General features: G+C 46.6%; 1 protein-coding gene across 5 annotated transcripts; it reads right to left on the reverse strand.

Annotated features, from left to right (window-relative positions):
* Positions 1 to 814: 814 nt before the first annotated feature.
* LOC135521813 (aryl hydrocarbon receptor nuclear translocator-like) lies at positions 815 to 21,670 on the reverse strand. Of its 5 annotated transcripts, XM_064947554.1 has the most exons (20): positions 21,377 to 21,670; positions 20,400 to 20,493; positions 20,168 to 20,209; positions 20,013 to 20,057; positions 19,151 to 19,364; positions 18,639 to 18,852; positions 16,729 to 16,831; positions 16,581 to 16,646; positions 13,561 to 13,646; positions 11,825 to 11,901; positions 11,603 to 11,737; positions 10,922 to 11,148; positions 10,489 to 10,611; positions 7,331 to 7,412; positions 6,899 to 7,095; positions 6,075 to 6,798; positions 5,868 to 6,032; positions 5,199 to 5,373; positions 4,948 to 5,084; positions 815 to 4,830 (listed from the first exon to the last, which is right to left on the reverse strand). In XM_064947554.1, exons 1-20 carry the CDS (start codon positions 21,411 to 21,413, stop codon positions 4,747 to 4,749), a joined length of 3,027 nt encoding a protein of 1,008 aa, XP_064803626.1. In that variant the 5' UTR covers positions 21,414 to 21,670; the 3' UTR covers positions 815 to 4,746. The 5 variants fall into 5 exon arrangements, with proteins under 5 accessions (XP_064803626.1, XP_064803625.1, XP_064803624.1 ...); XM_064947553.1 differs by having other exon boundaries at positions 5,199 to 5,370; positions 5,868 to 6,798; XM_064947552.1 differs by having other exon boundaries at positions 5,868 to 6,798.
* Between the last annotated feature and the right edge of the window lie 1,614 nt (positions 21,671 to 23,284).

A 23,284-nucleotide genomic window follows, 5' to 3' on the forward strand; every position in this document is an offset into this window, starting at 1 on the left:
TCTGCGTTTCTATAGATGGACACAGGATGGATGGATTTATGGACTGTCTCTGTTCCTCTCTTACGTAGTGAAACCATCTGTGTTTCTATAGATGGACACGGGATGGATGGATTTATGGACTGTCTCTCTGTTCCTCTCTTATGTAGTGAAACCATCTGTGTTTCTATAGATGGACACATAGGATGGATGGATTTATGGACTGTCTCTGTTCCTCTCTTACGTAGTGAAACCATCTGTGTTTCTATAGATGGACACAGGATGGATGGATTCATGGACTGTCTCTCTGTTCCTCTCGTATATAGGTAGAGACCATGTGAACATACTGAACATTCTAAAGACTGTTGAGGACAAAGTCATGGGTTTTATGCATATGAATCAGACCTCATTTAAAATGTGATTTGAGTATGTTATTTAAATATTTTTTTCTGTGTATTTTGGTATTTCCAAATACACAACCTAAAACAAATACTTTTATTTGAAAAAGTTTATTTGTAAAAACCAAGTAGTTGACCAAATTGTATTTGAAAGTGTTTTCAAATACTATTTAAATACCTGAGAGTGTATTTGAGTACTTCAAACACAATCCCATATTAAACTACTTGTTTTTTCAAATAAAAGGTTCTGAATACTTGTTTTGAAATGTATTGAAAAGTAATAGAAATACCTGATATAGTGTTATAACCCCGGTCTGGTGACGAGGCCTACACATTTTATACATAGGAGTGACGTTGTACAAGCATCACATTTCTCAAAACGAACTGTTCAAGTGTTACAGCCCCCCGAACCCTAAAATAAACAAATATCCACCCACAAGTTCTTGACAATATAACAATTTAATAGAAAAACCAAACATTTCACTTTCTCTTGTTTAACATTTACATTTCATATACATTCCTATATTTGTGTATCTGTGTGCGCTATATAAACTGCAGCTCACATCATTGTAAAAACCTGGACAGGGAACAACCAAAGTGGTTTAACACAATAACAAGACAACACAGTCAAACTGCCATTTTCATCGTGTGACTATTGACACATGATGGGTTTACACACAATTCACATGTTTCGGCATGTCTGTGAATTACGCTCACAGACGTATACATTATCAGACTTAAAATGAAAGGCCTACACAATAACAATTTTTGTATTTCAGAACCTTAAAATTCACAGCCCTCTGTTGCCCAATCAGATTTCTTAATTCCCTGTATAAGAGTGTTATAGTGACTTACTAAACATCACAATCGATTTCAGAAAACAAATGTTTGATTTAGATCATATTTATGAATGTCAAACTATCTTGATAAGGATGAACTTTGATGAATCTACTGCAAAAAAAAAAGTGTATTAATTGCCAAACTCATGTGTTTGGAACATGATTAGGATGACTTGAATTTCAGGCCAAACATCATGGCATGATTCTGTGTCATGTTGAATGAGGAATCTTGTCAGTTCTAAACAAGACCTTTCTGTCCTGAACAAGATGCCCTGATCAATGTACATCAAAAACAACCTATCACGAAGTAGCAATGGAGATGGTTACAAAACAGGAAGAGCCAATCAAAAGGTCAGAAAATAAAAACATCAGTTGGGGAAAATTTCAATCAATCAAAATCTTACCATTTCCTGTGTATTTCCATATTCAAGAACAATAATCAAGATAAAAACATATAGGACAACAAAAAATAATGGCTTTAAAAAATAACAATTCCTGCTCATAAATTATTGCTTTCCAATGTCTTGTTTTCATTTTCCTTTTCCTAGTGTAAGTAGAAGAGAAAAAAAACACACTTGGGAGGGTGATTGAGGAAGAGCGTGAGAGGAGGAAGAGTGTGCTGGGAAACCCTGGGCAACAGAGGAAGGAATACAAACGAGTGAGAAAGGGACCCTGGGATTGCTGTGCATTCAGGTTGAGATCAATAAAGTTATACAAACACCTCCAGTAGACATATAACCGTATATAAACATTTGACTTATATACTGGGTATATGTAGGAATACATCAGGTTGTAGTTTCATATCCCCCTCTTCCCTTTACTAGTCATAGACATCTCTCTCCCTCCCTCACTAGTCATAGACATCTCTCTCCCTCCCTCACTAGTCATAGACATCTCCCTCACTAGTCAGACATCTCTCTCCCTCACTAGTCATAGACATCTCCCTCACTAGTCATAGACATCTCTCTCTCCCTCACTAGTCATAGACATCTCCCTCACTAGTCAGACATCTCTCTCCCTCACTAGTCATAGACATCTCCCTCACTAGTCATAGACATCTCTCTCTCCCTCACTAGTCAGACATCTCTCTCCCTCACTAGTCATAGACATCTCTCTCCCTCACTAGTCATAGACATCTCTCTCTCCCTCACTAGTCAGACATCTCTCTCCCTCACTAGTCATAGACATCTCTCTCCCTCACTAGTCATAGACATCTCTCTCCCTCACTAGTCATAGACATCTCTCTCCCTCACTAGTCATAGACATCTCTCTCCCTCACTAGTCATAGACATCTCTCTCCCTCACTAGTCATAGACATCTCCCTCCCTCACTAGTCATAGACATCTCTCTTCCCTTTACTAGTCATAGACATCTCTCTCCCTCACTAGTCATAGACATCTCTCTCCCTCCCTCACTAGTCATAGACATCTCCCTCACTAGTCAGACATCTCTCTCCCTCACTAGTCATAGACATCTCCCTCACTAGTCATAGACATCTCTCTCTCCCTCACTAGTCATAGACATCTCCCTCACTAGTCAGACATCTCTCTCCCTCACTAGTCATAGACATCTCCCTCACTAGTCATAGACATCTCTCTCTCCCTCACTAGTCAGACATCTCTCTCCCTCACTAGTCATAGACATCTCTCTCCCTCACTAGTCATAGACATCTCTCTCTCCCTCACTAGTCAGACATCTCTCTCCCTCACTAGTCATAGACATCTCTCTCCCTCACTAGTCATAGACATCTCTCTCCCTCACTAGTCATAGACATCTCTCTCCCTCACTAGTCATAGACATCTCTCTCCCTCACTAGTCATAGACATCTCTCTCCCTCACTAGTCATAGACATCTCCCTCCCTCACTAGTCATAGACATCTCTCTTCCCTTTACTAGTCATAGACATCTCTCTCCCTCACTAGTCATAGACATCTCTCTCCCTCCCTCACTAGTCATAGACATCTCTCTCCCTCACTAGTCATAGACATCTCTCTCCCTCCCTCACTAGTCATAGACATCTCTCTCCCTCACTAGTCATAGACATCTCTCTCCCTCACTAGTCATAGACATCTCCCTCCCTCACTAGTCATAGACATCTCTCTTCCCTTTACTAGTCATAGACATCTCTCTCCCTCACTAGTCATAGACATCTCTCTCCCTCCCTCACTAGTCATAGACATCTCCCTCACTAGTCATAGACATCTCTCTTCCCTTTACTAGTCATAGACATCTCTCTCCCTCACTAGTCATAGACATCCCTCTCCCTCACTAGTCATAGACATCTCTCTCCCTCACTAGTCATAGACATCTCTCTCCCTCACTAGTCATAGACATCTCTCTCCCCCTCACTAGTCATAGACATCTCTCTCCCCCTCACTAGTCATAGACATCTCTCTCCCCCTCACTAGTCATAGACATCTCTCTCCCCCTCACTAGTCATAGACATCTCTCTCCCTCACTAGTCATAGACATCTCTCTCCCTCACTAGTCATAGACATCTCTCTCCCCCTCACTAGTCATAGACATCTCTCTCCCCCTCACTAGTCATAGACATCTCTCTCCCCCTCACTAGTCATAGACATCTCCCTCCCTCACTAGTTATAGACATCTCTCTCCCTCACTAGTCATCTCTCTCTCCCTCACTAGTCATAGACATCTCTCTCTCCCTCACTAGTCATAGACATCTCTCTCTCCCTCACTAGTCATCTCTCTCTCCCTCACTAGTCATAGACATCACCTTCTTTTCCACCTGAAACCACCATAACCACATTCATAGGTGACATTGTCAATGTACACTGTGTACAAATATAACGTTTTTGTACAGTGTTCGTATAAATCTGCCTGCGTGAGGACAGTGTCCTTTTGAACATGCTACGGGTCGCTAAGCTAAAACAGCGAGGGGAGCAGATAGAGGATATTCACAGGCTTCAGATCAGAATATTCCCATATATATATTCCCACATATTCCCCCAACGCTGTAGATCACCTGGATTGCCTGAGACTTCAAGTGAATGATTGGACTGATCTATCCATATGATGTACAGACCAGTGGAGCAGCATAGATCTAAACACACAGCTGACTCGGTTAGTGAAAGGCCATGTTTGTGTGTTACTGGTGAAGCAGTGCCTGCCTCAGGGCTTTGTACATGCTCAGGTGGGATTGTGTGTTACTGGTGAAGCAGTGCCTGCCTCAGGGCCTCTACAACAAATCCATTGGCTGTGGAGCCTGGGCAGTGCTAGCTACAGATGTCATTTTACATTTGCCCAACTATCGCTGAACCCTGAATCTCTCCTCTCTCTCTCCCCCCCTTTCACGTGTTTATTGAACCTGCATTTGCATACCTATACTTGATTTCACTCTCTCTTTTCCCTGATTAACTCACTTTCTCCACCCTGGCAGTGCAATCATCTGACCGATAATCAGACATGCTCTCTTTGGATCATGAAAGGCGAAGAAAGAGAGCAAAAGTGCACCAAATGAGAGAGGAGCCATTTGAGAGACAGAGGAGGTAATTGGAAGAGTGTATGTGGGGTCACTCGTTGAAAGAGGGGTAGATGGGAATCTCAAAGTCATCGTTGTTGAAGTTGGCCGGCTGGTCCAGCATGGCGAGAACATCCTAGAGAGAGAGGAAGATTTAACTTGAAAGCAACATGACAACACATAACAAAAGGTACAGATAGAGACATGGGGAAGAGAAAGGCAGATTGATATAGGTAGAGGGAGGGAGACTTACAGGGAAGATGTCAGGCTGGTTGTTCTGTGTGTGGGGGTGCTGCTCTGCCCTGTTCTGAGCTTGCTGCTGGCCCTGCCACTGGGGCCACACTGCCTCCGCTGCCCTGGAGGGGAACTGCTGCCCCGACCCCAAGCCATCTATCAGAGATAGATACTGAATCGCCCATTGTCCTAACTACACCAGCATACACAAACACATAAAAACACTGTACTGTAGTTGACACACAAACACACTCTCTCAGGGTCACGTACCATATCCGTTGGTATTGAGGCTGGCGCGGGGGTTGATATTTGGGTAGTTAGCCCCCATGGTGGGGGTCGGAGCGGCAGTGGTGGGCATCGCCCCAAATGAGGAGGAAGAGCCCCCAACAAAACTCCCCATGGCAAACTGGGGAGACAGGGCCTTCCCTGCCTGGGGCACCACCTGCTGGGCGGGTGGTGAACAACACCATGTTATTATTCACACTTTATAAACGTACAAGGTCCCTGTTATACATTTACTGTTGAAACTGTCTGGGTGTGATACTCAAAACACATATTACACAGGAATAAAAGACGAGGTCCTTTACAACGCTAAGATACAGAGATGCAAGAACCTCAGAGCACTCATCCCCATCACGCCAGCTACAGATGTGGGATTTACATTTGATAACCCTGTTCAAGGAAAACTGTCCTGCAATGCAGACAATTTTAAACTTGTATTGTATTTGAGGTTTAAAAAAAGCTTCTGACATTTGTAATTTCCACAATAAAATTATAATCCACAAAATAATTCATATTTCCTGTTGCTACAGGATTATTTTCCTGCTGTAGAAAAGTCTTAAATTAAGATTCTACATCTGTAGCACTTTGGGCAACAACAGAGGATCTAAACTTCAGGCTGTTTGGACAGCTTCTATCTGCAGCTGCCAGCTGTCTCACCTGGTTGTTGAAGTGGGGTCGAGCCCCTGCTGCTGACCCCGGCCAGCTCACCGCTGCCCCTCCCTGTAGGGGGCTGCTGTTGGAGGGGGGTGCCCCGTTCTGACGGGACATCTGAGCCAGCACCTGGCCTGCGGAGTGGGATGGCTGCCCTATCTGAGCCAGCACCTGGCCTGCAGAGTGGGATGGCTGCCCTATCTGAGCCAGCACCTGGCCTGCGGAGTGGGATGGCTGCCCTATCTGAGCCAGCACCTGGCCTGCGGAGTGGGATGGCTGCCCTATCTGAGCCAGCACCTGGCCTGCGGAGTGGGATGGCTGCCCTATCTGAGCCAGCACCTGGCCTGCGGAGTGGGATGGCTGCCCTATCTGAGCCAGCACCTGGCCTGCGGAGTGGGATGGCTGCCCTATCTGAGCCAGCACCTGGCCTGCGGAGTGGGATGGCTGCCCTATCTGAGCCAGCACCTGGCCTGCGGAGTGGGATGGCTGCCCTATCTGAGCCAGCACCTGGCCTGCGGAGTGGGATGGCTGCCCTATCTGAGCCAGCACCTGGCCTGCGGAGTGGGATGGCTGCCCTATCTGAGCCAGCACCTGGCCTGCGGAGTGGGATGGCTGCCCTATCTGAGCCAGCACCTGGCCTGCGGAGTGGGATGGCTGCCCTATCTGAGCCAGCACCTGGCCTGCGGAGTGGGATGGCTGCCCTATCTGAGCCAGCACCTGGCCTGCGGAGTGGGATGGCTGCCCTATCTGAGCCAGCACCTGGCCTGCGGAGTGGGATGGCTGCCCTATCTGAGCCAGCACCTGGCCTGCGGAGTGGGATGGCTGCCCTATCTGAGCCAGCACCTGGCCTGCGGAGTGGGATGGCTGCCCTATCTGAGCCAGCACCTGGCCTGCGGAGTGGGATGGCTGCCCTATCTGAGGGGCCATCCCTACTGACCTGGAATTAGTTCATAACAACAGGAAATTACAATCTCTTATTCAGTATACATGGCCCTTAGATCAGTTTAAAACAGTACAACAGAGGCTAGTGGTCATACCTGCTGTATGTGTCGTTGGAGCGGTTGGCAGTGGTGTAGTTGTTGTTGTCCTGAGGGTAGATGGGTACTCCAGGGGCAGAGGTGGAGGGCAGGAACTTGGCCTGGTCTGTGTTGGGGTACATGGAGGGGTGCATCTCTGCCTTGTCCATGGTCTTACTGTGGTCAGTTCCAGCTGCGGTCACGGCCTGGACAGGCATCTGACATGGACAACGGTCAACAAGCGGTCAATACTCACTGAAGGCTTGGAGGTAGGTACAACAATACAACTTTATTGTCCATGTTACAGCGAACAATAGAACGATCTTGCCCCCAAGACATCACACATACAGTGAGATAAGCACAGGATCAAGCTGCAGTGCACCGCTGGATGAAGGGCATGTTGTGGGGTTAAGGCCCCAGTTAGGTCTGTGTTTTAGTCAGGGCTAGTCTTACCTGTGGAAGTGTAACCTGTCCTGCCTCGTACAGACCATCTCTCCCTCCTCCCCCCAACTCTGCTTGCTGCTGCTGCAACTGTCTGGAAAGGGGGGGAAAGGTAGAGAGACAAAATAGGGGGAGTGGTAGAGGGAGAAAAGAGAGGGTGGTAGAGGGAGAAAAGAAGGGGTGGTAGAGGGAGGTAGAGGGAGGTAGAGGGGGTGGTAGAGGGAGGTAGAGGGGGTGGGAGGGAGCGGTAGAGGGAGAAAAGAGGGAGCGGTAGAGGGAGAAAAGAGGGAGCGGTAGAGGGAGAAAAGAGGGGTGGTACAGAGAAAAGAGGGGGTGGTACAGAGAAAAGAGGGGGTGGTAGAGAGTGGTAGAGGGAGAAAAGAGGGGGTGGTAGAGAGTGGTAGAGGGAGAAAAGAGGGGCGGTAGAGAGTGGTAGAAGGAGAAAAGAGAGGGTGGTAGAGAGTGGTAGAGGGAGAAAAGAGGGGGTGGTAGAGAGTGGTAGAGGGAGAAAAGAGGGGGCGGTAGAGAGTGGTAGAAGGAGAAAAGAGAGGGTGGTAGAGAGTGGTAGAAGGAGAAAAGAGAGGGTGGTAGAGAGTGGTAGAGGGAGAAAAGAGGGAGTGGTAGAGAGTGGTAGAGGGAGAAAAGAGGGAGTGGTAGAGAGTGGTAGAGGGAGAAAAGAGAGGGAGTGGTAGAGAGTGGTAGAGGGAGAAAAGAGAGGGAGTGGTAGAGAGTGGTAGAGGGAGAAAAGAGGGGGAGTGGTAGAGGGAGAAAAGAGGGAGTTGTAGAGAGTGGTAGAGGGAGAAAAGAGGGAGTTGTAGAGAGTGGTAGAGGGAGAAAAGAGGGAGTGGTAGAGAGTGGTAGAGGGAGAAAAGAGGGAGTGGTAGAGGGAGAAAGAGGGGGTGGTAGAGAGAAAAGAGGGAGAGGTAGAGAGTGGTAGAGGGAGAAAAGAGAGGGAGTGGTAGAGAGTGGTAGAGGGAGAAAAGAGAGGGAGTGGTAGAGAGTGGTAGAGGGAAAAAAAGAGGGGGTGGTAGAGAGTGGTAGAGGGAGAGGTAGAGAGTGGTAGAGGGAGAAAAGAGGGAGTGGTAGAGAGTGGGAGAGGGAGAAAAGAGGGAGTGGTAGAGTGGTAGAGGGAGAAAAGAGGGAGTGGTAGAGAGTGGTAGAGGGAGAAAAGAGGGGGTGGTAGAGAGAAAAGAGGGAGAGGTAGAGAGTGGTAGAGGGAGAAAAGAGAGGGAGTGGTAGAGAGTGGTAGAGGGAGAAAAGCAGGAGTGGTAGAGAGTGGTAGAGGGAGAAAAGAGGGAGTGGTAGAGAGTGGTAGAGGGAGAAAAGAGAGGGAGTGGTAGAGAGTGGTAGAGGGAGAAAAGAGGGGGTGGTAGAGAGTGGTAGAGGGAGAAAAGAGAGGGAGTGGTACAGAGTGGTAGAGGGAGAAAAGAGGGGGTGGTAGTGAGTGGTAGAGGGAGTGGTAGAGAGTGGTAGAGGGAGAAAAGAGGGAGAGGTAGAGAGTGGTAGAGGGAGAAAAGAGGGAGAGGTAGAGAGTGGTAGAGGGAGAAAAGAGAGGGAGTGGTAGAGAGTGGTAGAGGGAGAAAAGCAGGAGTGGTAGAGAGTGGTAGAGGGAGAAAAGAGGGAGTGGTAGAGAGTGGTAGAGGGAGAAAAGAGAGGGAGTGGTAGAGAGTGGTAGAGGGAGAAAAGAGGGGGTGGTAGAGAGTGGTAGAGGGAGAAAAGAGAGGGAGTGGTAGAGAGTGGTAGAGGGAGAAAAGCAGGAGTGGTAGAGAGTGGTAGAGGGAGAAAAGAGGGAGTGGTAGAGAGTGGTAGAGGGAGAAAAGAGAGGGAGTGGTAGAGAGTGGTAGAGGGAGAAAAGAGGGGGTGGTAGAGAGTGGTAGAGGGAGAAAAGAGAGGGAGTGGTACAGAGTGGTAGAGGGAGAAAAGAGGGGGTGGTAGTGAGTGGTAGAGGGAGTGGTAGAGAGTGGTAGAGGGAGAAAAGAGGGAGAGGTAGAGAGTGGTAGAGGGAGAAAAGAGGGAGAGGTAGAGAGTGGTAGAGGGAGAAAAGAGGGAGTGGTAGAGAGTGGTAGAGGGAGAAAAGAGAGGGAGTGGTAGAGAGTGGTAGAGGGAGAAAAGAGGGAGAGGTAGAGAGTGGTAGAGGGAGAAAAGAGGGAGAGGTAGAGAGTGGTAGAGGGAGAAAAGAGGGAGAGGTAGAGAGTGGTAGAGGGAGAAAAGAGGGAGAGGTAGAGAGTGGTAGAGGGAGAAAAGAGGGAGTGGTAGAGGGAGAAAAGAAGGAGTGGTAGAGAGTGGTAGAGGGAGAAAAGAGGGAGTGGTAGAGAGTGGTAGAGGGAGAAAAGAGAGGGAGTGGTAGAGAGTGGTAGAGGGAGAAAAGAGGGGGTGGTAGAGAGTGGTAGAGGGAGAAAAGAGAGGGAGTGGTACAGAGTGGTAGAGGGAGAAAAGAGAGGGAGTGGTAGAGAGTGGTAGAGGGAGAAAAGAGGGAGTGGTAGAGAGTGGTAGAGGGAGAAAAGAGGGAGTGGTAGAGAGTGGTAAAGGGGGTGGTAGAGGGAGAGGTAGACAGTGGTAGAGGGAGAGGTAGAGAGTGGTAGAGGGAGAAAAGCGGGAGAGAGTGGTAGAGGGAGAAAAGCGGGAGAGGTAGAGAGTGGTAGAGGGGGTGGTAGAGAGTGGTAGAGGGAGAAAAGAGGTGGTGGTAGAGTGGTAGAGGGAGAAAAGAGGTGGTGGTAGAGTGGTAGAGGGAGAAAAGAGGGGGTGGTAGAGAGAGAAAAAAAAGAGTGTTAGCAGTGACAACAGAAAATATCATTTTCGTCCTTGCCCTCCACCGCTGCTTGGGAAACCAAAACACCTGCCGACCAACAGCACTTGCACCACCACCAGTCACTATGGTAACCAAGAAGAAAAGAGCAGAGGGGGTTCATTACTAACACCGTGGTCATGATGGATATCTTACTGCTGTTGAGGAGGGAGAGGGAGCGGGGGAAATCACCCAAAAACAGAAAGGCCCGGTCAAGTCAAGTAACAATCCACAGCCCTTACCAAGGGGTGAACTCTGAACCAGACCAGAGAGAACAAGAGAATAAAGGGAACAAGAGAGAAATAGAGTTGTAGTCTCCAGTGAAGCAGCAGCAGCCCCAGCTGACCCATGCCAGAGGGGGGGGGGTTGAGGGGTCTGGTCTCACCTGGCAGCCACCTGCCCTGGGCTGTGGGATACAGGGGGGAAGTTAGGACTGCTCTCCCCCAGCGAGGGGGGCAAAGACACCCCTGAGGACGAGAGGGGGGTGAGGGTGTCCTGAGTCGAGGTTCTACTGGCCCGCAACAAAAACAAGGGGTGAGGAGGAAAGGAAGGGAGAGAAAGAAATGGAGGGGAGGTGAACATACTGACAAACACATCCTGGAAGAGATGACGTCACATTTCCTAAGGTGGCTCAACAGATTGGTTAGACAGAGTGGAGATGTTCAGATGTTGAGGTGGAATAGAGTTGTGGTGTCTGTGTTGTAGGCGTCTCACACTCAGGTGACTTGCGTTGGTGCAGATAATACGTGTGTGTGTGTTGGTACTTGAAGTTTGAGTTGGTGCAGGTGTGTGTGTCTGTGTGTGTATACAGCACCTACTTGACGTTGGCGTTGGTACAGATGATGTACTCTATCTCCTCAGAGAAGGGGTTCTGGAAGGTGAAGGAGCTGGTCCTGATCCAGAGCCAGTCTCTGGTCTTGGACAGGAAGCGGAACATGACGGACAGCACCTGACCCTTCAGCTTGACCACCTGCTGGAAGCTGTCTCCCAGCAGCTCCTGGTCCTCAGGGTGGGCCAGCTCCAAGATGTTCTTACCCAACAGTTCCTGGGGAACACACACACACACACACAACACAGAATAAGTTAGATCATTCTTACAGCTGTCACAGAGTTTAAACACATACTGTATCCTGGTACACAGTTTAAACACATACTGTATCCTGGTACACAGTTTAAACACATACTGTATCCTGGTACACAGTTTAAACACATACTGTATCCTGGTACACAGTTTAAACACATACTGTATCCTGGTACACAGTTTAAACACATACTGTATCCTGGTACACAGTTTAAACACATACTGTATCCTGGTACACAGTTTAAACACATACTGTATCCTGGTACACAGTTTAAACACATACTGTATCCTGGTACACAGTTTAAACACATACTGTATCCTGGTACACAGTTTAAACACATACTGTATCCTGGTACACTATGAAATGCGATGCTGGGTGTTTGTCCTACTCTAGCCCCAGGCTGTGAGTGAGGCCTACCTGAGGCTGGTAGCCCACTGTGGCCATGCTGCGGTGGTCTACGAAGGTAAAGAGGCCCTGGCAGTTGTGACGAGAGATGAACTCCACCGGAACGCTGATGCTGTTCATGTCTGTGTCGCTCGGGCAAGAGGTCACCTAGACAACAAGGGGGGAACAAGTGTCTGCAAGATGGTGGTTCCATGAGCCCATCCAAACATTGGACATTAAGTTGTCCCATCTTACCTGAAGTCTACCGATGGCGACTAGACAGTAGCGACTCCCCTGAATATTGTCTGCTTCCTCATCTGTTAGATTCACCCCTGAAATGCGAGCAGGAAAACACACACGACTCAGTATGCAGCAGTAGTGTATACATTGGATATATGCCGGTACAAAGTGGAGTCGCACTTCAACGGCTCAGACACCAGACGTATGTAGCAGGGTCTACAGGAAATCACGGACTATAAAAAGACAACAAGCCTCGTCACGGACACCGACATCTTGCTTCCAGACAAACTAAACACCTATGAAGATAATACAGTGCCACCGTCGTGGCCGACGTGAGTAAAACACTTAAATGTGTTAACTCTTGGAAGGCTGCTGGCCCAGATGGCATCCCCAGCCACGCCCTCAGAGCACAGACAGGCTGGTGTGTTTACGGACATATTCAATCGCTCCCTATCTCAGTCTGATGTCCCCGCTTCAAGATGGCCACCATTGTTCCTGTACCCAAGAAGGCAAAGATAACTGAACTAACTGACTATCGCCCCGTAGCACTCACTTCTGTCATCATGAAGTGCTTTGAGAGACTAGTCAAGGATCATATCACCTCCACCTTACCTGACACCCTAGACCCACTTCAGTTTGCATACTGTTTCAATAAGTCCACAGACAACCCAATCACACTGCACACTGCCCTAACCCATCTGGACAAGAGGAATACCTATGTAAGAATGCTGTTCATTGACAACAACTCGGCATTCAACACCATAGTACCCTCCAAGCTGACAATTAAGTTTGAGGCCCTGGGTCTCAAACCCGCCCTGTGGAACTGGGTCCTGGACATTCTGACGGGCCTTCCCCAGGTGGTGAAGGTAGGAATGTAACGATCTTCGTCTTCATCGGATCATGAGTAGGAAGGATCGGACCAAAACGCAGCGTGGTAAGTGTCTATGATTATTTATTATACCAGAACACGAAAATTCAAAAACAACAAAGTGAATGTAAGAAATGAAAATCAAAACAGTCCTGAAAGGTGAAAACAGGAAACAACTACCACAAACACCAGGTGGGAAAAGGCTACCTAAGTATGGTTCTCAATCAGAGACAACGATAGACAGCTGCCTCTGATTGGCATAAAAAGGATCTCTAAGGTCCCCCCCCCCCCATGACACCTACAGCACCCGATGTCACAGAAAGGCCAAAAAGATCATCAAGAACAATAACCACCCGAGCCACTGCCTGTTCGCCCTGCTATCATCCAGAAGGCGAGGTCAGTACAGGTGCATCAAAGCTGGGACAGAGACTGAAAAACATCTTCTGTCTCAAGGCCATCAGACTGCTAAACAGCAATCACTAACTCAGAGAGGTTGCTGCCTACATTGAGACCCAATCACTGAACAATTTAAGAAATTGATCACTACTCACTTTAAACAATGCCACTTCAATAATGTTTACATATCTTACATTACTCATCTCATATGTATATAGTGTATTTTATACCATCTACTGCACCTTGCTTATGCCGCTCAGCCATCGCTCATCCATATATTTATATGTACATATTCTCATTCATCCCTTACATTTGTGTGTATAAGGTAGTTGTTGTGAATTTGTTAGATTACATGTTAGATATTGCTGCAGTCGGAACTAGAAGCACAAGCATTTCGCTACACTCGCATTAACATCTGTTAACCATGTGTATGTGACCAATAACATTTGATTTGATATAAGAGCTATGCCATAGGTTAGTTAGTTACCTGTGGGGGGCCAGGACTTGATGTATCCAGTGCAGTGGACCACCACATACTGAGGCTCTCCATCCTTGGGTGGGCCCAGACCATTCCTACAGGGGAGAACACTACCAGTCAAGGCATGGTTCACTATACATTGGGTAGACCCAGACCATTCCTACAGGGGAGAACACTACCAGTCAAGGCATAGTTCACTATACATTGGGTAGACCCAGACCATTCCTACAGGGGAGAACACTACCAGTCAAGGCATAGTTCACTATACATTGGGTAGACCCAGACCATTCCTACAGGGGAGAACACTACCAGTCAAGGCATAGTTCACTATACATTGGGTAGACCCAGACCATTCCTACAGGGGAGAACACTACCAGTCAAGGCATAGTTCCCTATACATTGGGTGGGCCCAGACCATTCCTACAGGGGAGAACACTACCAGTCAAGGCATGGTTCACTATACATTGGGTGGGCCCAGACCATTCCTACAGGGGAGAACACTACCAGTCAAGGCATGGTTCACTATACATTGGGTGGGCCCAGACCATTCCTACAGGGGAGAACACTACCAGTCAAGGCATGGTTCACTATACATTGGGTGGGCCCAGACCATTCCTACAGGGGAGAACACTACCAGTCAAGGCATAGTTCCCTATACATTGGGTGGGCCCAGACCATTCCTACAGGGGAGAACACTACCAGTCAAGGCATAGTTCCCTATACATTGGGTGGGCCCAGACCATTCCTACAGGGGAGAACACTACCAGTCAAGGCATAGTTCACTATACATTGGGTGGGCCCAGACCATTCCTACAGGGGAGAACACTACCAGTCAAGGCATAGTTCCCTATACATTGGGTGGGCCCAGACCATTCCTACAGGGGAGAACACTACCAGTCAAGGCATAGTTCCCTATACATTGGGTGGGCCCGGACCATTCCTACAGGGGAGAACACTACCAGTCAAGGCATAGTTCACTATACATTGGGTGGGCCCGGACCATTCCTACAGGGGAGAACACTACCAGTCAAGGCATAGTTCACTATACATTGGGTGGGCCCAGACCATTCCTACAGGGGAGAACACTACCAGTCAAGGCATAGTTCACTATACATTGGGTGGGCCCAGACCATTCCTACAGGGGAGAACACTACCAGTCAAGGCATAGTTCACTATACATTGGGTGGGCCCAGACCATTCCTACAGGGGAGAACACTACCAGTCAAGGCATAGTTCACTATACATTGGGTGGGCCCAGACCATTCCTACAGGGGAGAACACTACCAGTCAAGGCATAGTTCACTATACATTGGGTGGGCCCAGACCATTCCTACAGGGGAGAACACTACCAGTCAAGGCATAGTTCACTATACATTGGGTGGGCCCAGACCATTCCTACAGGGGAGAACACTACCAGTCAAGGCATAGTTCACTATACATTGGGTGGGCCCAGACCATTCCTACAGGGGAGAACACTACCAGTCAAGGCATAGTTCACTATACATTGCATTCGGGAAAGTATTCAGACATCTTGACTTTTTCCACATTTCGTTAAGTCTTTTTCCTCATCAATCTACACACAATGACACAATGACAAAACAAAAACAGGTTTTCAGAAATGTTTGCAAATGTATAAAAAAAACTGAAATATGACATTTACAAAAGTATTCAGACCCTTTACTCAGTTGTTAAAGCACCTTTGGCAACAATTAGAGCCCAGAGTCTTCTTGGGTATGACGCTACAAGCTTGGCACACCTGTATTTGGGGAGTTTCTCCCATTCTTCTCTGAAGATCCTCTCAAACCCTGTCAGGTTGGATGGGGAGCGTCGCTGACCAGCTCCTCTCGTGATTCTCCATGTTTGATCAGGTTCAAGTCCGGGCTCTGGCTGGGCCACTCAAGGACATTCAGAAACTTGTCCAGAAAGCCACTCCTGTGTTGTCTTGGCTGTGTGCTTAGGGTCATCGTCCTGTTGGAAGGTGAACCTTCGCTGCAGTCTGAGCTCTCAGGAGCAGGTTTTCATTAAGGATCTCTCTGTACTTTGCGCCGTTTATCTTTGACTTGATCCTGACCAGCCTCGCAGTCTCTGCCGTTGAAAAACATCCCCACAGTATGCTGCCACCATGCTTCACCGTAGGGATGGTGCCAGGTTTCCTCCCGACGTGACGCTTGGCATTCAGGCCAAAGTGTTGAATCTTGGTTTCATCAGACCAGACAATCTTGTTTCTCATGGTCTGAGAGTCATTTAAATACCTTTTGGCAAACTCCAAGCAGGCTGTCATGAGCCTTATACTGAGGAGTGGCTTCTGTCTGGCCACTCTACCATAAATAACCGATTAGTGGAGTGCTGTTGGTTGTTCTTCTGGAAGATTCTCCCATCTCCACAGATGAACTCTGGAGCTCTATCAGAGTGACCGTCGGGTTCTTGGGCACCTCCCTGGCAAAGGCCCTTCTCCCCCGATTGCTCAGTTTGTCTGGGCAGCCAGCTCTAGGAAGAGTTTTGGTGGTTCCAAACTTCTTCCATTTAAGAATGATGGAGGACACTGTGCCCTTGTGGAACTTCAATGCTGCAGAAATATTTTGGTAACTTTCCCCAGATCTGTCTCTAGTACCTCCACACAATCCTGTCTCTGAGCTCAATAGACAATTCCTTCAACAACGTGTCTTGAATTTTGCTCTGACATGCACTGTCAACTGTGGGACCTTTTATAGACAGGTGTGTGCCTTTCCAAATCATGTCCAATCAACTGAATTTATTACAGGGGACTCCAATCAAGTTGTAGAAACATCTCAAGGATGATCAATGGAAACACTTATGTAAATAAGGTATTTCTGTTTTTTTATCTTTAATAAAATGTGCAAAAATGTATAAAAACCTGTTTTCGATTTGTCATTATGGCATTGTGTGTAGATTGATGAGGAAAAATGTGTATTTAATACATTTTAAAACATAATAAAATGTGGAAAAAGTCAAGGGGTCTGAATACTTTCTGAATGCACTTACAGTAAAATACACAAGAATGATCTCACCTGTTCCTGCTCCGCAGGAAATTCAATCTGTTCATAGACATGGGCTCCACTGGACACGAACCACATCTACAAACACACACATTTCAGAATACACACGCCCAACAATGGTGCATACAGCCATATACACATGCAAGCTCATCACACACACCTCATCCTACATATGAAGGATCGTCTGGCTCCCATACACATCCTGACGGAGGACTGCTGTCCCTCCTTCTTAACTGTTCCTGTCTTCAGGTCTAACATCCTCCCTGAGAAAGAGAGAGAAGGGTCGTTACCCACAGTCATTAGTGTTGTGTGTGTCTCCTACCTGTATTATAACTCTGCAGTACAGAGCTGCTCCTGTAGTTCATCTGTCCCACCTGTGTTGTTATTCTCTGCAGTACAGAGCTGCTCCTGTAGTTAATCTGTATTATAACTCTGCAGTACAGAGCTGCTCCTGTAGTTCACCTGTATTATAACTCTCTGCAGTACAGAGCTGCTCCTGTAGTTCATCTGTATTATAACTCTCTGCAGTACAGAGCTGCTCCTGTAGTTCACCTGTATTATAACTCTCTGCAGTACAGAGCTGCTCCTGTAGTTCATCTGTATTATAACTCTCTGCAGTACAGAGCTGCTCCTGTAGTTCACCTGTATTATAACTCTCTGCAGTACAGAGCTGCTCCTGTAGTTCATCTGTATTATAACTCTCTGCAGTACAGAGCTGCTCCTGTAGTTCACCTGTATTATAACTCTCTGCAGTACAGAGCTGCTCCTGTAGTTCATCTGTATTATAACTCTGCAGTACAGAGCTGCTCCTGTAGTTCATCTGTATTATAACTCTCTGCAGTACAGAGCTGCTCCTGTAGTTCACCTGTATTATAACTCTCTGCAGTACAGAGCTGCTCCTGTAGTTCATCTGTATTATAACTCTCTGCAGTACAGAGCTGCTCCTGTAGTTCACCTGTATTATAACTCTCTGCAGTACAGAGCTGCTCCTGTAGTTCATCTGTATTATAACTCTCTGCAGTACAGAGCTGCTCCTGTAGTTCACCTGTATTATAACTCTCTGCAGTACAGAGCTGCTCCTGTAGTTCATCTGTATTATAACTCTCTGCAGTACAGAGCTGCTCCTGTAGTTCATCTGTATTATAACTCTCTGCAGTACAGAGCTGCTCCTGTAGTTCATCTGTATTATAACTCTCTGCAGTACAGAGCTGCTCCTGTAGTTAATCTGTATTATAACTCTCTGCAGTACAGAGCTGCTCCTGTAGTTAATCTGTATTATAACTCTCTGCAGAACAGAGCTGCTCCTGTAGTTCATCTGTATTATAACTCTCTGCAGAACAGAGCTGCTCCTGTAGTTCATCTGTATTATAACTCTCTGCAGTACAGAGCTGCTCCTGTAGTTCATCTGTATTATAACTCTCTGCAGTACAGAGCTGCTCCTGTAGTTCATCTGTATTATAACTCTCTGCAGTACAGAGCTGCTCCTGTAGTTCATCTGTATTATAACTCTCTGCAGAACAGAGCTGCTCCTGTAGTTCATCTGTATTATAACTCTCTGCAGTACAGAGCTGCTCCTGTAGTTCATCTGTATTATAACTCTCTGCAGTACAGAGCTGCTCCTGTAGTTCATCTGTACCACCTGTATTATAACTCTCTGCAGAACAGAGCTGCTCCTGTAGTTCATCTGTATTATAACTCTCTGCAGAACAGAGCTGCTCCTGTAGTTCATCTGTATTATAACTCTCTGCAGTACAGAGCTGCTCCTGTAGTTCATCTGTATTATAACTCTCTGCAGTACAGAGCTGCTCCTGTAGTTCATCTGTATTATAACTCTCTGCAGTACAGAGCTGCTCCTGTAGTTCATCTGTATTATAACTCTCTGCAGAACAGAGCTGCTCCTGTAGTTCATCTGTATTATAACTCTCTGCAGTACAGAGCTGCTCCTGTAGTTCATCTGTATTATAACTCTCTGCAGTACCGAGCTGCTCCTGTAGTTCATCTGTACCAACTGTATTATAACTCTGCAGAACAGAGCTGCTCCTGTAGTTCACCTGTACCACCTGTGTGTACCTGTATTGTTACTCTCTGCAGTAGAGAGCTGCTCTCGTAGTTTGTCTCCGTCGTCCGGGTGGAGCTGGTCGTAGAGTGAGGAGCCTAGCCAGTCGGACTGTGATTGGTTAAGAACAGGGGTCAGGGAGTCTGACACGTAGACGACCCGTCCACTCTCACACGACACCACAAACAGGAAGCCATCAGCAGCTTCCAGGATCAGGTGCTTCAGCTCCTACAAAGAGAGGGATGGTGAGAGAGAGGAAAGGAGAGGTAGAGGAGAGAGAGAACGATGGAGGGAGAGAGAGGAAAGGAGAGGTAGAGGAGAGAGAGAACAATGGAGGGAGAGAGGAAAGGAGAGGTAGAGGAGAGAGAGAACAATGGAGGGAGAGAGGAAAGGAGAGGTAGAGGAGAGAGAGAACGATGGAGGGAGAGATGACATGGAAGATACACTCAGTTATTATTGTGCAACAAACACATATGATAACATTTTCCCCTTTTCATCTCCTCTTTCCTTCCTCTCTTTCTCTAACCTGGTCGGTGAGGAAGGATGGTTTGTATGTCCCGTCTGCTGCAGTGTTGCCGCTCCCTCTCAGAGACTTCATGTGGGACACGGCCATGCGCAGGATGGTCAGCTTATCTGGTTTCCGTGCCAACGCGCTGCAGGTGGGAACCATGTCCGACAGCTCTGTGATGTAAGCAGTCATCTTGTTCCTCCGCCGCCGCTCAATCTCACTGTGGTTCTCCCTGGAGCGAGGGAATGAGGGAGGAGAGGAAGAGAGGAGAGTAGGAAGGACAGAGATGGGGAGAGCAGTGGGAGGAGCAACAGACATGGAGTTGGAGGAGGGACAGGGATGGGGTAGAGATGAGGAGAAATAGGAAGGGCAGAGAGGAAGAGGTAGAGGAAGGACGGGGGAGTAGAGAAAGAGGGAGGGATATAAATGGGAAGAGGTGGGCAGGTAGGTGGACAACATGGAGTAGAGTTTAGTGTTGGCGTAACCAAATTATATTTGCAGATTAGGATGGGATAGGTGGAACAAGCATGGATCGATAAATATAACAAGGAGTGAATGATCCATCAATATGATAGATAAATGTAGAGATCGAGAGAGAGAACCTGGTCTTTCAAAGCGAGACGGAGTGATAGAGGAGAGGAAGTGCTGAAAGAAAAGGACTTCAGAGATCCTGAGAGAGAGAAGCAGAGAGGGAAGGAGGAAGAGAAAGGGGTTGTGCTCAGAAGAAAGGGATTGATAGGAGTGAACAGGTGTCCCTGAGCTCAGGGGTTAGTAGTAGTGACAATAATCACAGTGGTGTGATAGGGAATCTGGTGTCTCGGGATGTGTGCATGCAGAATATCTGTATTATACACACGCACAAACAACCTCCTTATTCTACCTGGCAAATCGCTCTTTGTCTCCTCCTCCTCCATCGTCATCACACCTGGTCAAAGACAGAGAAGAAGATCTGTCATCAAAACAACCAATACAATACAGTCAGATCAGATAGAGATGAGAGAGCAAGAAAGAGCGAGAGATAGGTGTCAGTCCTACCTGAAGAGCTTGCTTCCATCATCATCATCATCGAAGTCTGGCCTGTGAGGAAGTAGACAGAATCCATGTTTGTAAATTATGGATCAACAATTTATCGGTGTGATTCTGATTCTGCACCTATGGACAACTTCTACCCTGTGCTGTCATAGCTATAGACCATCTGTTAAAGTTATGTGACATAGTGATTGACTGATTCATTGGCTGATTCATTGGCATTGTATACTATACTCACGCAGCTCGTCTCTTATTGGACCCTTTTGGCACAACAGCACTGCTGCTTGCCTGAGCCCCACCAGCTCCCAAACCCAGAGAGTCATCTGGTATGTCTGCCACATACACACAGACAGACAGACATAGATAAATTCCACAAGGTAACGTTACACGTTGCTCCAAGTGTATCCACTTCAGTAACACAACTGTTTGTTTATTTTTTTTTGACATAAACATATCTGCCGGGACATTAGTTGCTCCAGACAGCCATGTAGTAACACACCTGAGTCAACTAACGTTAATCAACCAATCGTAAGAATTGATTAGAAGAATAAAATGAAGGTGTGTGAATGCTGGATTGAACCATGCAGCTCTCCAAGCCAGAGCGTGTGACCACAGTGAGCTAGCTATTGCCTCTCTGGTAATGAAACTGGCTATGCGTTAACTTACCTAGCTAGCTAGCTAACAAATACTGTAGCTACAACTAACTCGCTAGCTATGCTAAGCCAATCAGAACAAGCTAACTGTTAGCTGGCCAAAAAGCTAATCGTTCGTTCAAAATGACACTTGTTTTGATGAAACATCGACACAACCTAGCTAGTTAACTTATCTGGGCATAACCTACGCAAGTCGGTCACCTAGCAAGCGAGCTAAAAATTATAACTAGCTAAGCTAACATGGCGAGTTGGCAACATTAACATCAGGTCATGCCAGCTAAATGGAACTAACTTGCTAACTTCGATTTTGCAAGAAAGACAGAAACGTCAATAGCTTGCTTTGTTAAATTATTCAAGTCAAAGTCAAATATTCAGTTAGCTTGCTTTCGCTGGCCAGTTAGCGCAGCTGGGGCTAAGCTATCTAGCTCCCTAATGCTGTCATCAGACACAATCTGGAGAAAGTGACAGATTCGGTCAAAGGGCCACGGATCGCCAAATTTCTATCTGCATTATCACCTGTAACATTTGAACTTATTCCCACAAGTTTAAAACGTTACTGTACCTGGGTTAGCAGAGTCCATGTCCGGGTTGAATAACATAAACAAACCAAGTTACAGTAAACTGCGGAAATTTCCTCAGTCCACAATCCACTCAGATTTACCGATTTGAACTATATCAGCAAATAAAGAGGCGACGTCATGACTCGTGTTTCTTCATTAGCCAGTGGGGGAAATGACAAAATAAGAACGAAAGTATCTATTTTCCTGTCCCTTTTCCTGTTTTCCCCGTTTAGAAACCTTCTAGATCCAAGATGGCGTTCACGGCTAACGGCAATAACTGTATAAGCGCCCAAGTCTGCTCGAGCTATGTAACACTTTTCTTCAATCATTAGCGGGATACAAGTGACATCCAATAAGAGGGCAACCCCAATGTTTGACCACTTACGCATAATCACAGGCCAGAACCATCTGTATAATATTTTATTTGAGTCAAAGCAAGATCTTAACCTTTAAGATTATTTGAGTGATATGTTATACTCACATTATAATGTAATTTTGTATTATAATGTAATAAACCTACTACTCCTATTTCAGAAACGTTTTGTATGTGTGTACACTAAAATAAGTGCACAATATACAATCCCTGTGTTTATAGAAGGTTATATAGGAGGTTATAGGCCTCAGTACCTAAACCAAGACATAGGAAACCTATACAGTGGGGCAAAAAAGTATTTAGTCAGCCACCAATTGTGCAAGTTCTCCCACTTAAAAGATGAGAGGCCTGCAATTTTCATCATAGGTACACTTCAACTATGACAGACAAAATGAGGGAAAAACAATCCAGAAAATCACATTGTAGGATTTTTTTAATGAATTTATTTGCAAATTATGGTGGAAAATAAGTATTTGGTCACCTACAAACAAGCAAGATTTCTGGCTCTCACAGACCTGTAACTTCTTTAAGAGGCTCCTCTGTCCTCCACTCATTACCTGTATTAATGGTACCTGTTTGAACGTGTTATCAGTATAAAAGACACCTGTCCACAACCTCAGTCACACTCCAAACTCCACTATGGCCAAGACCAACGAGCTGTCAAAGGACACCAGAAACAAAATTGTAGACCTGCACCAGGCTGGGAAGACTGAATCTGCAATAGGTAAGCAGCTTGGTTTGAAGAAATCAACTGTGGGAGCAATTATTAGGAAATGGAAGATATACAAGACCACTGATAATCTCCCTCGATCTGGGGCTCCACGCAAGATCTCACCCCGTGGGGTCAAAATGATCACAAGAACGGTGAGAAAAAATCCCAGAACCACACGGGAGGACCTAGTGAATGACCTGCAGAGAGCTGGGACCAAAGTAACAAAGCCTACCATCAGTAACACACTACGCCGCCAGGGACTCAAATCCTGCAGTGCAAGACGTGTCCCCCTGCGTAAGCCAGTACATGTCCAAGCCCGTCTGAAGTTTACTAGAGAGAATTTGGATGATCCAGAAGAAGATTGGGAGAATGTCATATGGTCAGATGAAACCAAAATAGAACGTTTTGGTAAAAACTCAACTCGTCATTTTTGGAGGAAAGAATGAATGGGGCCATGTATCGTGAGATTTTGAGTGAAAACCTCCTTCCATCAGCAAGGGCATTGAAGATGAAACGTGGCTGGGTCTTTCAGCATGACAATGATCCCAAACAGATCGCCCGGGCAATGAAGGAGTGGCTTCGTATGAAGCATTTCAAGGTCCTGGAGTGGCCTAGCCAGTCTCCAGATCTCAACCCCATAGAAAATCTTTGGAGGGAGTTGAAAGTCTGTGTTGCCCAGCAACAGACCCAAAACATCACTGCTCTAGAGGAATTGTGCATGGAGGAATGGGCCAAAATACCAGCAACAGTGTGTGAAAACCTTGTGAAGACTTACAGAAAACATTTGACCTCTGTCATTGCCAACAAAGGGTATATAACAAAGTA

The sequence above is a fragment of the Oncorhynchus masou genome, chromosome 30 (genome assembly GCF_036934945.1).
Source record: "Oncorhynchus masou masou isolate Uvic2021 chromosome 30, UVic_Omas_1.1, whole genome shotgun sequence".
Classification (NCBI taxonomy): domain Eukaryota; kingdom Metazoa; phylum Chordata; class Actinopteri; order Salmoniformes; family Salmonidae; genus Oncorhynchus; species Oncorhynchus masou.

Bases quoted from the DNA above. Each gene is read 5' to 3' on its own strand.
- LOC135521813 (XM_064947552.1), bottom strand. From the start codon at position 21,413: ATGTTATTCAACCCGGACATGGACTCTGCTAACCCAG. The intron at 5,374-5,867 runs GTGAGACAGCTG...CCACCCGCCCAG, and splicing joins GACCCCACTTCAACAACCAG to CAGGTGGTGCCCCAGGCAGG. The intron at 4,831-4,947 runs GTAAGTCTCCCT...CTCTCTCTCTAG, and splicing joins ACCAGCCTGACATCTTCCCT to GATGTTCTCGCCATGCTGGA.